A 15,205-nucleotide genomic window follows, 5' to 3' on the forward strand; every position below is an offset into this window, starting at 1 on the left:
GGAAGAAATGCTACATGGGGCTATTGTCAGAGAACCCCAAGAAGACTTGTGTGAACTGAGGAAGTGACCTGAACAGAATCAGAACAATTTATGCATGATAACATTGTGAAACAAAGTAGTCATGAAAGAGAAATGACCAATCAGGACTCCAGATGTTTAATGAGGAGGTGTAGAGAGGTGTAGAATGAGATCTACATTTTCAGAAATAGCCAAGGTATAGATTCATTTGCATGATTTTACTTATTACAAGGAGGGTTTTTGTTGTTGTGGGAGAGAATTGTTGTAAGAGTGGTAGTGATAATTCCCAAAAGGATGAAAAGATCAACAAGGAAACAGAGATAACAATTAAGGCAGTGTTGGAACTACCATGTTGAATTATATACACATATTGTATATGTTTAAAGCTTTATGTAATAGAATCATGATATCATAAAAAATCCTTATTTTCTATTCTCTCTATAAGGAAATGTTCATGTTTACTGATGACTGTGTGAAGTTCATAATAATAATCTGAAAAAGGGGGAAAAAAAACTATAGCTTTCCAGTGAGTTGCCCAATATCCATATCCATGTAAATAGGAGCAGCCTTGGGTGTGGGTAAGTGATAAACTATGTACAATCAACTTTTGATGGGACATGAGGGAAGACAGGTAGAGTGTGTGTGTGTTTTGATGGGGGGGAAGGGAGAGAAGAGCTGTGCTTTGAAATAAATTTTAAAGCAAAGAGTTTTTGTTTTAACCACAAGTATTTATTGATGGATCGAAGAATACAATTTTAATGGAACAGTAAGGCACAACCGTGGATTAAAACAGTTTGCTATACAGCCAAAAGGGGAAAATGCATTTTTTTCCTTAAGAACCTTAAATATGCAAGTAGTGAAACCACTAATGTACCTCTCTAACAGATCACATCAGACAATTCTTCCCTTTTCGACAATTCCTATATTACATCATCTGAGCAATAAGCTAGGTTCATTCCCTCCTGAGAAAGTCACTGGCAATTTGCATCTCCAACATCCCCCCTCCCCTTGACCACTTCCTTACCCCATCCCACTTTTTTAGCTGGCATTCTGATTGAGGACAGGTCAGCAAAGTACCTTCCCAAAGAATCCCACGCACACCTTGATCAGTTTTCTGATGCAAATAAGCAAGCAAGCAAGGAGTAGGAAAAAGCCAGTCCAGGGCAGATGCAGAAATGAATCAACTCATACAACGATTAGCATGGCACAGCCTGATTCATGGAACCTATCTCAATTAAGCTGACTTTGGCAGGGAAGTCCCTCTGGCTTTGTTGAAGGGCCTACAAACCCACCTTGGGATGTGCGATCTCAGTGCCAGACCCCCCACACCCACCCTGAAGAACAGGCAGCAGGAGTGTAGGAGGAACTAGGAAGCTAGTTAACCAGGAGGCTAACTTCACAATACATTCATCTCTTTGGACCTGTAACATGAGCTGGCTAGGCGTTCCAGCATAATCATCTGCAAGTGTCAATTTTAAAGAGAATTTGTGTGCAAAACTTCAAGATACTGAGGACAATCTTAAAATCTCTTAGTCTGGGATAAGTTAGGCACTTCCTTAACACTAGTTTTGTCTACTTGGACACTCAAAGTACAGATACTTCCGTGTGGTAATAGAGAAGTACAACCATGCTGCCTGAAGGTGTCAATACCGAGGACCTTGGAGGACACTAGCCTGTCTCCCTTTCCAAGGAGTCTTGAGAATCTCATACATATCGCCACAGGCACCATCCCAGTAATACCTGCTCAGAAATCAAGCGTGCTTCCAGGTAGGTGGCTAGTTTCTGAAGGGTAAATACTGTACTAACAAGAGTAATCGTGTAGGTCAAAGAGCAGAGGTGAGGTGACCTAAGCAAGCACACCCAGAGGGCTTGACCCTCCACCTCTCCCCCTGGCCACTCCATTTCAGGAAGGATGTCCCCATCCTGTAGCCCTTCAACTACAACAAGAGTGGAAGGAGCCCAAGGATAGTCATACAAAAGTTCCCAGGAGGACAATGTCTTAAGAGTCCCAGTTAAAGAGTGGAAGGTGGGTAAGAACCATCCAGCCATCTCACCAACCTTATAAGCCCTGACATTAGAGATGTGTGAGTGTAACAGGGGAAGGAAGAGCAGGGAGGGGGAGGCTCAATAAAAGCAACGTTGAGACTGAAGGATTGGCTGTGCAGTTACGTTCATGCGGGTGGAGACAATAAAGAAAGCTGAGGAGGCGTGCTAAACCTGACTAGAACATGTATGGCTCCAGTCTCCAGAGATCAAGGGAAGGGGCTTTGCTGGCTCTTTGGGGATGGGGGTGGAGTACATTCCCTCTCTCCCTTTCTCAGACGGATGGATTTCTAGCTGACGGCAGCACAAAAGGGAAAAAAGGCAATATTGATAAATGGAGAACCGTGGAGGGGGAAACAGAAGAGAGCAGGAAGCCCAGGTGTACCATTCATTCCTTAGTGCCCTGCTTCTAACACCAAGGCTGGCAGGTGTGTGCTGGCACAAACAGGGCAGGATTTGTCATGCAACAGCAGCAGCGCTTGGGGAGAGAAGGGGCTCTGAAGGGAAAGGGAGAAAAACTCAAGTTCTGCTTCTTAAATACAGGACAGTCAGGAATAATTTGGTCCCAGTCTATTAGTGTAGAAACCGGATGCTCATTTTCTGCTCTACGTCCACCTTCTCCAAAACCTGGGGAAAAAAATCCAAAAGAGCCATGAGACAATTTTTTTCTTGCAAGTGCCAAAGCCACCCTCCCCGCTTCAGCACCCCAGCCACACATCAGTCATGTCCTGGGACAAGAAGCCACATCTCAGAGAAGAAAAGGGAAGGAGAGGAACCCCATATCCAATACTGTAGAAAGTTAGGTTCACTGGCTCTGTCCCAAGCAAATATCTGAGTATATGTGTTTTCTCCCTCCCAGAGATTCAAATTTAACTTCTAGGATAAAAGAAATTATTTCCTGACCTTGACAAACTCTGTAAAAGAAATGGCACTGTCCCCATCCTGGTCAGCCTCTTGGATTGTCCTATCTGCAATGCTGCCCAGCTGCTCATCAGAAATATTCACTCCGACCATCATGCGTAGTACCTATCAACACGAAAAGTCCAGGAATTACATGTTACTTTAGAGGGAAATCTTTTACTAGCATGAAAATGGTAAGCCAAGGGAATCTGAAATTTTGCCTCAGTCAAATATAATCAAGTAGGCTAATTAGCCGTCATTGGCAAGTTGACTATAAAGGAACTTGCCGGTTTACAGGAGAAAAGTGAGGCCACAAAAGGCTGAAAAGGATTTGCCTAAGGTTATAAGCAGCAGAGCTAGGGATAGAATTTAGATCTCCAAATACTAGTCCACCATGATACCTTACTTTTATTGTTTTTATGTTCTATTTTTTGGTTTCTTATATACTCTCAAAAATTAAATTTTATTCTTTTTTCCAAAAAAAAATTTATTTTCTCTCATATTCTCCCAATTGATCTACAATAGAAAAGAAAATGAAAACTCTCATAATATGGATAATCGAGCAAAGAAAATCCTCTCATTGTTTCTGCAAGATTCTGGCAGTCTTTTTGCACAGTTCTGTACTGGCTGGAGGAGTTTATAATTGAGTTACCTTCTGACTTGGAATCAATACAAGTATTAGTTTCAAGACAGAAATGTGGCAAGGGCTTGACAATGGGGGTTAAGTGTCTTGCAGAGGGTCACATAGGTAGAAAGTATCTGAGGCTAAATTTGAACCCAGATCCTCCTGTCTCCAGGACTGGCTCTGTGTCTACTGAGCCACCTAGCTTGCCCTGTTTTAGTGTGTTATGACAGACATCTCAAAAAGCACAGGAACGCTTCCATTACTGAGATTCCCTGCAGGCCAAACTCTATACCAATCATTCAGCATCACTGTGACTTCAATCAATAAGGATTTATTAATTATCTACTACATATCAAAGATACAAAGACTATATATGAAATAATCCCTGCCTTCAAGAAACTTACACTTGAGGAACCAGGAGAACATTGTACACAGTAACAGCAGTATCATGGAATGATCAACTGTGTCTACTAACAGCAACATAATGATCTAGGACAATTCTGAGGGACTTATGACAAAGAATGTTATCCACCTCCAGAGAAAGGGCTAAATCAGAATAGGAATACAGGTCAAAGCACATAATTTTTCACTCAAATTTATTTGTTTTTGTTTTACATGATTATACTCTTACAAAAATGACCAATATGGAAATATGTTTTGCATGATAATACATGTATAACCCAGAAAAAAAAATTGCTATATGAGATGGCTACATGGAAGGGGAAAAGGAAGAGATACTGGGGATAATTGTGATGATAAAAAAAAAAACACAGAAGATCTCAATAAAAAACTTATTAAAAAAAAAAAGAAACTTATACTTGAATCAGTTGCTGGGATGAACAGATATAGGGTATAGGATGTACCAGAGGAAAATTTGGGAAGCAATTATCACAATGTCTGGCATATATTAAGTATTTAATAAATGTTGGCTGCCCTAATTAAAGTGGAAATAATAACCAGGTATTCAAGTACATTTACACAATGTTTTATGGATAGAAAAAGGAGGAGAAAATTTATCTGCCATTTATGACAATTCCTTCTTGTTAGGGATGGTGAACAGTATTGGCAACTGAGCAATATATAGTAGCATTTGTTCCAAAGCACTAATCCCTAATGTTTTTGATTATGAGGATCTCTTTTAATATAAAAAATTTCATAGATCCCCAAAATGATAATCTACATTCATCTTATTAAGATTTATCGATTGAGGAAAAACATGAATAAAAAGCTATGAATTCGAGAATATTTTAAAATGAATTTGTGTAATCTTAGCAGCATCTCTATACTTATGCAAAATAGCAATATCTATTTGTGTGAGTCATCAGAGTACAGAAGTCATATTTGCTTATTTATAATACTAGCTCAGGCTGCATATTCTGTTGGAGCTAAATAAAGATTAAAGTGACAATGCTTGGAATGCATATAGATTCAAAGAAACAACTTCTTTCAGTAAACTCAGTGTTTCTTTGGGGGTCCCTCAGCCCAGTTTAGAAACCACTTTTCTTTTTCTCTTTTTAATAGCACTTATCAGAAGAGTGTCTAAGACAGAAGTCTTAGAATCAATACTAAGCATTGGTTCCAAGGCATAAGAGTGGTAAGGGCTAGGCAAATGGCATTAAGTGATTTGCCCAGGGTCATACAGCTAAGAAGTGTCTGAGACCACATTTGAACCCAGGACCTCCTGTCTTCAGACCTGGCTCAAGGTGCCCTGGGAATTACTCTTCTACAGTTAATCTCAGATGTGACCAACAAGATGGAAAACTAAGACTTTTTCTCTAGTTCACAAAAGTTCTCAGACTTCCCCCAAACAAGAATTGTGCAGTTTCAACTGTCTCTACAATCTAGGACACCAAGAACCCAAACAAGGTAACAATTCAATAAACTAACAATAGAGGAGGCTACCTGATAGCCCCTAATGTGGTCAAGTAGCACCACCTCCTTTACTATTCACCAAGGTAGGTCAGTTCTATGTGAGACCAAAAGGCTAGTACAAGAACTTAACTCTATACCCCCCACAATGAATGATCCCCTGGGGAAAGGGCTATTTTATTAAGGAAGATAGGGAATTTAAAATCTACAGGGATTTGGGGCTTAGAGACACCCCTCATTCAACCTGCCTCGGGTGAGGGGGAATTAAAGCTCTTCTGGGCAACTGACGCCCAGAAGAATGGGAGGCATGGATCTAGGGAGGGGATTTCAAAGAAAGGGAGAATGGAAAAAAAAATTACCACAGGGAGAGGAAAAAGTCAATAATAAATGACACAATTGGGAATACAGGAAAATTCCAACCACAAGGCAATATTCTCTCTTATCACATGAAAGAATTGTTTTTTTCTAAGAGTGAGGTACAACAGAAAAAAAGAGGGAGCAAAATCTGCAGGGCAGTAACAGAAATCATTTAGAAGAAAGAACCCCAAATAGGTACTCTGGAAGCATTAATTCTATGAGAAATGTAGACTAAAGAAGGATTAAAAAGTAGAAGGGCCATGAATCAAAGAATAAAAGTCTAGAATAGAAAGAGAACATAAATATTGAAAAGAATGAGGGAAATAAATCCTTTTTAAGAAAAAAGGCTCAATGCACTCTTTGTGGTGGCAAAAAATTGAAAAATGAGGGGATGCCCTTCGATTGGGGAATGGTTGAACAAATTGTGGTATCTGGTGGTGATGGAATACTATTGTGCTGAAAGGAATAATGAACTGGAGGAATTCCATGTGAACTGGAACGACCTCCAGGAATTGATGCAGAGTGAAAAGGAGCAGAACCAGGAGAACCTTATACACAGAGGCACAATCAAATGTAATAGACTTTTCTACTAGCAGCAATGCAATAATCCAAAACATTACTGAGGGCCTTAAGAGGAAGAACTCTATCCATATCCAGAGAAAGAACTGTGGGAGTAGAAACACCAAAGAAAAACAACTGCTTGATCACATGAGTCAATGGGGATATGATTGGAGATGTAGACTCTTAAATGATCACCCTAATGCAAATATTAATAATATGGAAATAATATGGTCTTGATCAATGACACATGTAAAACCCAGGGGAATTGCTCATTGGCTATGGGGGAGTGGTAGCAGGAGGGGAGAGAAAGAACATGAATCATGTAACCATGGAAAAATACTTTAATTAATTAAATAGAAAAATTTCAGATAAAAAAAAAAAGGCTCAAGAGCACAGCCAAGATGGAGAAATGGCAGAAAGTACTGTTAAGGTTCCTTCCCCAAACTCCTCCAAACACATCTAGAAAACACACTAGACCAAATCCTTATTGGGAAATCCAAGAAAAAGGTCTACTGAATCATTTTTCAAGCCCAGGTCATCAGAGAGAGACAAATAGAGAAGTCTATGGATATTAGGTAACGGGTCTGGCCCAGGGTACCATGTGGGACATTCCAACCACAGGAACTGTGCCCAAGGACAAGACCCATACTAGACATAAAGAAGCTTCATGGCTTACTACCAGGACCAGGTCACAGATCTTGATGGACTGAGCAGGGAACCTCAATCTAGGGGTGGCCTAGGGTAAAACAATGGTTGCAGGACCTAGGTTATATATTTACTGGGAGGAACGACTTCAAAAGTAAGCAGCAGTGGTGTGACTAGCCCAGTCTAACACCTGCAAAGAAAAAAACCAGTGCAGATCTCAAACCAAAGGGAAGCTTGCAGTTCTATCACACTCTAAATAAGCAGGTCAGGAACTCATGGAGCTCAGACCTAGAGGAAATATTCAGACTTTGTCCTGGATTAGACCGCTCTGGGGCACCAAAAGCTCATAGGTCCCCAGCCTGTTCCTGAGATTCTGGAATAACACAACACTTGATACCCCAAGAAAGCATCAATGGGACTGGCTCAGACCTTCCCTCCGGATGTGTGGTAGAGCCCAGCCAGGCAGAAATTTGTTTTGCTTGACTATACATATTTGTAACAGGAAATACTGTTTATATATAATGAATATTATAGTAAATATAATAAATAAAACAAGTTGAAGTGGAGGAAAGGAAAGGGAATTTTACTTGACTACTTAAGTCTGTGAAAAAAAAAGGAAGAAGAATTAAATAATTAGCTAAAAGCAGTAAGGTGGAAAGGAATAAGCATTTACATAGCATCTCCTATGTGCCTGGCACTGTTCTAAATGCTATTTTATAAATATTTCATCTAAGTCTCACAATGACCCTGTGAGGTAAGTGTTATTATTATACCCATTTTACAATTGAGAAAACTGAGGCAAAGAGAAGGTAAGTGACTTGTCCAGGGTCACACAGCTAGTAAGTGTCTGAGGCTGGATTTGAACTTAGCTCTTCCTGATTCCAGTCCCAGTGCTCTATTCAATGCAACATCAACTGCCTCTAAATAAAGAAAAAAATAAAGAAAAAGGGAGTAAAAAGTTAAGTAAAACTCCCACACTAAGGAAAGGAGTAACAATCAAGAGGAGAGTGGTTGAAATAAGGGGAAGAGAGCTATAGAAATAGGGTTCACTTAAAACAGATCAGTTAAGGAACCAAAGAGACATAGTTCTGCATTTGTAGAGAGTGGAAAAAATTATTAAGAGACAATTGGAGGAAAAATATAAACTTAATTCTCATACCTTTAAACATGAATGGATTAAATAATCCAAAAAAAAGAAAAAGTGACACACTGGCTAAGACTACAAAAACTCACAATCTGCTGCTTACAAGGAAAATGTTAGGAAAAAAAAAGGCAAAGGCACATACAGAATAAAAAAGAGGACTAGAAAAATTTTTACTGCATTATCGCATGAATTTTTAAAAAGCAGGAGTTGTGATCATGCTACTGGAGCAAACAAAAACATTTAAAATATTAAAAAGGAATAAACCATACAGTTAATCTCAGCTCTGGGAACACCCCAATGCCACTGACTGGAAAAGTAGCTGACAGACTAGTCCAGGGGTACTTAACCTGTGTTCCATGGATCTCTAAGAACTCTGTGGATAGATTTCAAGGGATCTGTGATCTTGGATGGGGACCCCCCGCCCCCCATTTGTAATTCCACGTATTTTATGCATTTAAAAACTTTATCCTGAGAAGAAGTCCAAAGGCTTTTCTAGAGTGCTAAAGGAATCCATGCTACAAAAAAGGTCCAGAACTGTGCTCTAATCACATGTCCTTCTCTGCTTTCCTTAACCTAATAAGGGTCTGGGTGAAAATCAAATAAACTGAATTAACTGAAGTTTCTCCTATAGCCAGGTCTAAGTCAAAGGATTAAAAAAACGGGAGAATCCTACTAGTGAATTGTTTATAGAAATGAACGTTCTTGATGTCCATGGGCTTCTGAGTTTGTTACAAAAAAAAAAAAAAAATGAACATCTCATTCAAGACAGGATATTTTCATCCAGAAGACAAACTATAATAAGTGTCTTATCCTATGAATACAGATTGACACATAACTGAGATAATCCTTAACATGGCCTGAATTGTCTTCTATTTCCCCTTCTTTGGATACGAAGTCAGTTCTAAATTACTTTGGGCTAAGTTCCACAGCCTCAGACTAGCAGGTACAGATCAGACTTGAATAAACTCATGAGATTGGCCCTAAGTCAAGTAAGGTCCCAGAAGATCATTCAGACTCACTCTATGTATTTTTTCTCTTCCTCTCCTTTAAACTAAAGGAAGAAAGAATAGGGTAGAGGGTGCAGGTGGGGCAAACGGGTTATACCAGGAGTGTTGGGCAGCAAAGCCAGCTGACAACAGGAGGCCTTTACAGCACTGCCTTTGCCCTCATCCTAGGCTATGTTTGAGGTTGGGTTCTGGGTGTGGGTAGTCACTTTAATTGTCCACTCAGGAAACTTCCCTATTGCCCAAAAGGGGATTTGCCAACAACCTGACTTGTCTGAGCTTTGTTATTTCCTGTGTGCTTGCTTGCCTGAGAGTTGTTAGGTACTTTATATGGCAAGGACAATCTTTTTAAACTCTTACCTTCTGTCTTAGAAGGCAGAAGAACAGTAAAGACTAAGCAATTGGAGTAAGGAACTTGCCCAGGATCACACAGCTAGGAAATGTCTATGGCCAGATTTGAACCTCTCATCGCTAGGCCTGGCAAGACCTCTCATCGCTAGGCCTGGCTTTCTATTCACTGGGCATTTAGCTGCCCTGAGTACAATCTTTTGCTATCTTCCTACCAAAATACTTGGCAGCTCAAGTCTCTATATAGTTTTCTGCATAGAGGCTACCTGAATGAAAGATTTCTAGCAAGCAGAATTAAAACAGAAGTTAATTCACACTTCTAGTCCCACATACCTGTAACAATTCATCTCGGGAAATCTTGTCATCCTTATCCAAGTCATACAATCGAAAAGCGACTAGAAGAGAAAAGATAAAAGTCATTTCAAATGAATGGCATTTTGTTCTTCCCCTCTTCAAGGAAATGAATTTATAAAGGAAAAATGTAACATTGAGTATCAATTAATAGTACATTTCTCTCAGAGCAATATTACTGAAGGGTTTCTAAAGACTAAAAGAAATTAATTCCAAAATGATGACTCTTCCTGTAAAAGTGAAATTTGGGAGATGCCATTCTATAAGTGTATATATATGTATTTTCTGGACACGGGGGAATTATCAAACTACATTTCCCGTGGTCCAACGGGTTTCTGGTTTCGGTTCTTTGGGTGTGGGGAGGCCTACGTCTCGACGCAGAGAAGAGTTTATAATCTTCTGGGTTAGGAGGGAGTGGCCTCTTGGCCAGCAGACTCAGGAGGAGACAGGAGACAATTATGGCTAGGCGGCGATTTTGAATTCTTACAAGTGCGTGGTCTAATAACTTTATCTATCAGCATGGCTTTAATTAAAATACTAATTTTTATATTTATAGCAGCCTTTATTATTTTTTATATTTATAATTTGGCGAGCCAGAAGGTCGAAATTCGAATTCTCAATTTTCTAGATAGCCTAAGAAGAAGCCATGCGGCTCTGGGACCCAGAGTCTCAGAAACAATCTTTTTCCTTGCCCAGTCCTCTCCAAGTTTTCCCCAGCCTAGAGGCTGTTTTACGGGGAAGAGAGACAATGGTTTTAATTGCCGCTGGGCTGCGAATTATTTTGCTCAATGCCCCGGGCCTGGTGGCCCTTGCTGGCACTGATGGACTGCCGGTGCCCAGCCAGTTTCGTCTCGCAGCCGATCTCCTGACTCCTGACTTGATCTCCATTCCTGCCGCGCCGAAAGCCTGCAAGCCTCCCAGTGCCTGTGATCTCCGATCCTGACTCTCTGGTGCTGCTGGAGTCCAGAACCCCGAGCCCCAACAGCTCACCCAGTCCTGATTAGCCGAGATCTCAATCTCCAGAGACTGCTTCAGCTCTGCCGCTAACAATTTGGGTAGTATATTCCCCTTTCTCCCTATTTCTAGCCTTCCACGTGTTTCTCTAAAGACCTAATTTAGCCACCCACACAAGCTCTACACGTGGGATTTTCTACTACGACCTGACCCCACATGGACCTAGCGTTTACCTTTAATGGGGCCGAATGGCCTATTCAGACTTGCTTGTGATTAAAAACTGAACTCAGGGGAAGAAATTTCACCCCATACCTGCTCAGAACTTTGAGCAAAGACTGATTATAAAAAACAAAAAAACCTTTCAGAACTGAATGACTTTTAAAGAGACTGTATCTTACTGTATTTTGCTAATTAGTTTTGTAAATTAATCTTGCTTATTTCGTTGATTTTCCTGTTGCACTGAATCATTTTACGCTAATGAAGTTTCTGCTTATGATGTTATTATATTTCCTAATTTACTTAAAGTTTACTGTATCAGAAGCAATGTGGTTATATGTACCACCTATGAACATCTTATAGAAGCACATGTCTTTTAAATTTTATTCTGTCTTGGTAATTGCAAAGAACCTTGAAAGTTTCCATGCTTTGAATATTACCTTGTAATTTTACAAGAGGTATTTTTTAACTTTTACTTTAAATCCTTAAGAATTGTTGTCTTAGGGGGCAGCTGGGTAGCTCAGTGGAGTGAGAGTCAGGCCTAGAGACAGGAGGTCCTAGGTTCAAACCCAGCCTCAGCCACTTCCCAGCTGTGTGACCCTGGGCAAGTCACTTGACCCCCATTGCCTACCCTTACCACTCTTCCACCTATGAGACAATACACCGAAGTACAAGGGTTTAAAAAATAAATTAATTAATTAAAAAAAAAAAGAATTGTTGTCTTAAAGGATAAGTTTTTATATATTTTATTATAAGAGGCATTATTGCCTGGAATGGGTAGACACATTCCTACCCAGGATTTTTTTTAAATACAGAGAGTCTAGGAGCTCCTGTATATTCTTATCTGAGGATAATTTAGACCAGAAGGTTTCTTTTTTAAATATCACATTTTGCTATGGAAGTAATAACAGGGTTTGTTGAGAAACTCTTAGCCAAGATTAAAAGTTGTAACAAGTAAATGATTTTAAACGTTGTTTATTGTTTTAAAATGTGCTATTGGAAATAATGGCACTCTATCTGAATGTGCATTGTGAATCTGCTGTTTTGTAAAACCCACTTTCTCTCACAGAGAATCTCATTTTTGGGTAACATAACCCTTCTAGTTCTAAGCTATATATATATTTTTGACTTTTTAAAACATTTTTCTAATGAGAGCAATTGATTTTTCCTTTTCTCATCTTGTACTGGAAGTACATATATAATCATTATTTATCCTTTTTCTGATTCTACAGCAAATACCTGAGCCTATAGGACTGTGATTAAATGCCTTTCTGTCTGATTCTATGAAAAGGGAATATGAAAAGCCGTTAATAGTGCTAAAGAAAGCACATGGTCAGAGACTTGACTGACTAAGATCTGCATAATTGCAGCAGTTCTATGCCAATACTTTAGGGCTTGGAAATTGGGGTTTGAGTCCTGGAGTCCCAGTCTTTTCTAAAACTTTAGAGGACGTGGGTCCCCTTGACTTAGATTCCTAGAAAGCACCTAAGATTGGTTATTTATTTGGCTCAGTTCCCTGAAAAGCTGATGATAAGCCAGATCAGAGAGAGACATTTTCCTTAAGTCCTGGTCCTGAATGGGTAATTGCACACTGTTGAATTCACTTTAATTAGGCCTTCATTCAAAGGTCTAAGTTTATTTTCCCCAGATTTTTTGCACATTTTACATTTCATTCACAAGTTAATTTTTTCTTCTTTTTTCTTGAATTTTATTCTTTGTATTTTGCCATCCTTAGCTGACCTGAGGTACCCCTTTTTAGAAAAAAAGGTGTGTTTAAGATTTACCTCACAGGGATATCTGTTAAGTTTTTTAAAATTTGATAATGTAAAAATATATGTATATTTAACTCTTTTAGGAGTAATTTCACGGGGAATTGTATAAATCTTAGAAGAAAATGTATGTTTTGTAATCTATAATGTAAAGTTTAAATTCTTTTGAGAATAATTTCAGGATAAGGATCCTACCATCTCTCCAGAATCCAGACGACGAACTTGTTTGGTGAAGACACATGAAGATGTCTGAAAAGCCTTCACTGTACCATACAAAATTTTGAACTTTGGGGTGAAGTTGAACTATGGGGAGTTGAAATTGAATTATATATATTGTACACTGTTATACCAATAGGGGACTGCCCCGAAATTGGTTTTTTGTCAATGCGGCTAATTTTAACCATTTGTTCATCTATTTCTTTTATCCCCCAAATTCCTAAATTTTAGAAGTTGTCTATTTTTACAGGTCCAGCGAAGAAAAAGGACTAACCTTTTTTTTGCCGGACCTCACGGGGAATTGTAAAAGTGAAATTTGGGAGATGCCATTCTATAAGTATATATATATATATATATGTATTTTCTGGACACGGGGAAATTATCAAACTACATTTCCCGTGGTCCAACGGGTCTCCGGTTCCAGTTCTTTGGGCGTGGGGAGGCCTACGTCTCGACGCAGAGAAGAGTTTATAATCACCTGGGTTAGGAGGGAGTGGCCTCTTGGCCAGCAGGCTCGGGATGAGACAGGAGACAATTATGGCTAGGCGGCGATTTTGAATTCTTACAAGCGCGTGGTCTAATAACTTTATCTATCAGCATGGCTTTAATTAAAATACTAATTTTTATATTTATAGCAGCCTTTATCATTTTAAATATTTATATTAGTCCTAAGAATGAATGGACATTAGCCTTTAATTTAAAACCTGACTCAACTAGCTGATGCTTCCCTCTACTAAAAATGGTGGGGCAAAAGATAGGGGCATGATGTTAACTGCTCTAAGGACTTCTTAAAGTCTCAGCAGATTGTCCTGCTAGAGTAAAATGGTGCAACAGATATGGTGGGTCAAGTACCTCTCCCTTTAAGTTATCTATTTTCAGCAAAGTAAATATCTAATAGCTTTGGAAAAGCAGGTGTCCAAAACTGCAGTAAATCTATCCTCTTTTCTTCTCTTTCACAGTTGGAAAACAAAACAAAACAAAAAAAACCTTGGGAGAGTCACTCAATGGGTCTCAGTTTTCTTATGTCTTCTCTATTTTACCTTGTTTGATTTCATCAGCTTCCATAGATTCAATTATCATTTCTATGCAAATAATTCTCAGGTTTATTTTGCCCAAACTTCTCTCTTCATCTTCAGTCTCACCTCTACTTATTGGACTTCTCAAACTGGATTTCTCATAGAAAACTAAAACTCAACATATGCAAAAAATGAATTCATTATTCTCCTTCTTCCTCCAAACTCTTCCCACTTCCAAATTTCAATATCATTGTTGAGGACATCACTATACTTCTAGGCACCTAAGTGTCATCCTTGACTTCTCAGTTTTCCTTACCCTACACACTGAATCTGACGTCATCTTCTTTTGACCTTCAAAATGTTTTTCCTAAACACTGTCTTCTTTCTTCGGACATGGCTGCCACCCTGGCATAGGCCCTCATCGCTTTATGCCTGGGCTTCTGAAATAAGCTTCCTAATCCCCCATTCAAAAAGAGCACCAGAAGGGTAGCTGGGTAGCTTAGTGGATTGAGGCTAGAGATGGGAGGTCCTTGGTTCAAATCTGGCCTCGGATACTTCCCAGTTCTGTGACCCTGGGCAAGTCACTTAACTCCCACTGCCTAGCCCTTACTGCTCTTCTGCCTTGGAATCAATAGCCAGTATTGATTCCAAGATGGAAGGTAAGGATTTAAAAAAAAAAAAAGCACCAGAAAGTCCCTATTACTCCTGTGATCAAACATATTATTATGATTAAAATTATCTTGAGAGATTGATTTTTGGGTAACAATATGAATTTATTGATTATATCACGTTTGTTGGTTAGGTCAGCATTGTCACTGATAAAGTGATATCTCCATGGTTGTCTCTCATTACCAGGGACCACATGGGGGCAGCCTGATAAACTGATTTTTAGGACTCATTATTCAGCCATTCCCTTGATCATCCTAAAACATCTTAAATTGGTGATAGTTAATTAAGCGTTGGTCCATCAACCTATCCATCCCTTCTCATCCTCACAGGTAGGCAGGTGACATTCATAGGAAAAGAATCATTGTCTCTTTCATTTAGTAACCAAATTCTGTTAAAAATGAAGACATTCTTTGAAATCCCAAGGACAAAGAACATGCAAAAAGTAGCAGACTAGGTGGTATCTCTGACCCAGACCCAAGACAAGAGGAATATACAGAAAT

General features: G+C 39.2%; 1 protein-coding gene across 1 annotated transcript in view; it reads right to left on the reverse strand.

Annotated features, from left to right (window-relative positions):
* Positions 1–725: 725 nt before the first annotated feature.
* The window catches only part of CHP1 (calcineurin like EF-hand protein 1), a 51,479-nt gene continuing 36,999 nt past the window's right edge, over positions 726–15,205 (reverse strand). The window contains exons 5-7 of the mRNA XM_044665119.1: positions 9,848–9,909; positions 2,965–3,087; positions 726–2,688 (exon numbers count right to left, since the gene is read on the reverse strand). Coding sequence (XP_044521054.1) covers positions 2,635–2,688; positions 2,965–3,087; positions 9,848–9,909 — 239 coding nt within the window. The 3' untranslated portion in view covers positions 726–2,634. The remainder of the gene's footprint in view (positions 2,689–2,964; positions 3,088–9,847; positions 9,910–15,205) is intronic.

The sequence above is a fragment of the Gracilinanus agilis genome, chromosome 2 (genome assembly GCF_016433145.1).
Source record: "Gracilinanus agilis isolate LMUSP501 chromosome 2, AgileGrace, whole genome shotgun sequence".
Taxonomy (NCBI): domain Eukaryota; kingdom Metazoa; phylum Chordata; class Mammalia; order Didelphimorphia; family Didelphidae; genus Gracilinanus; species Gracilinanus agilis.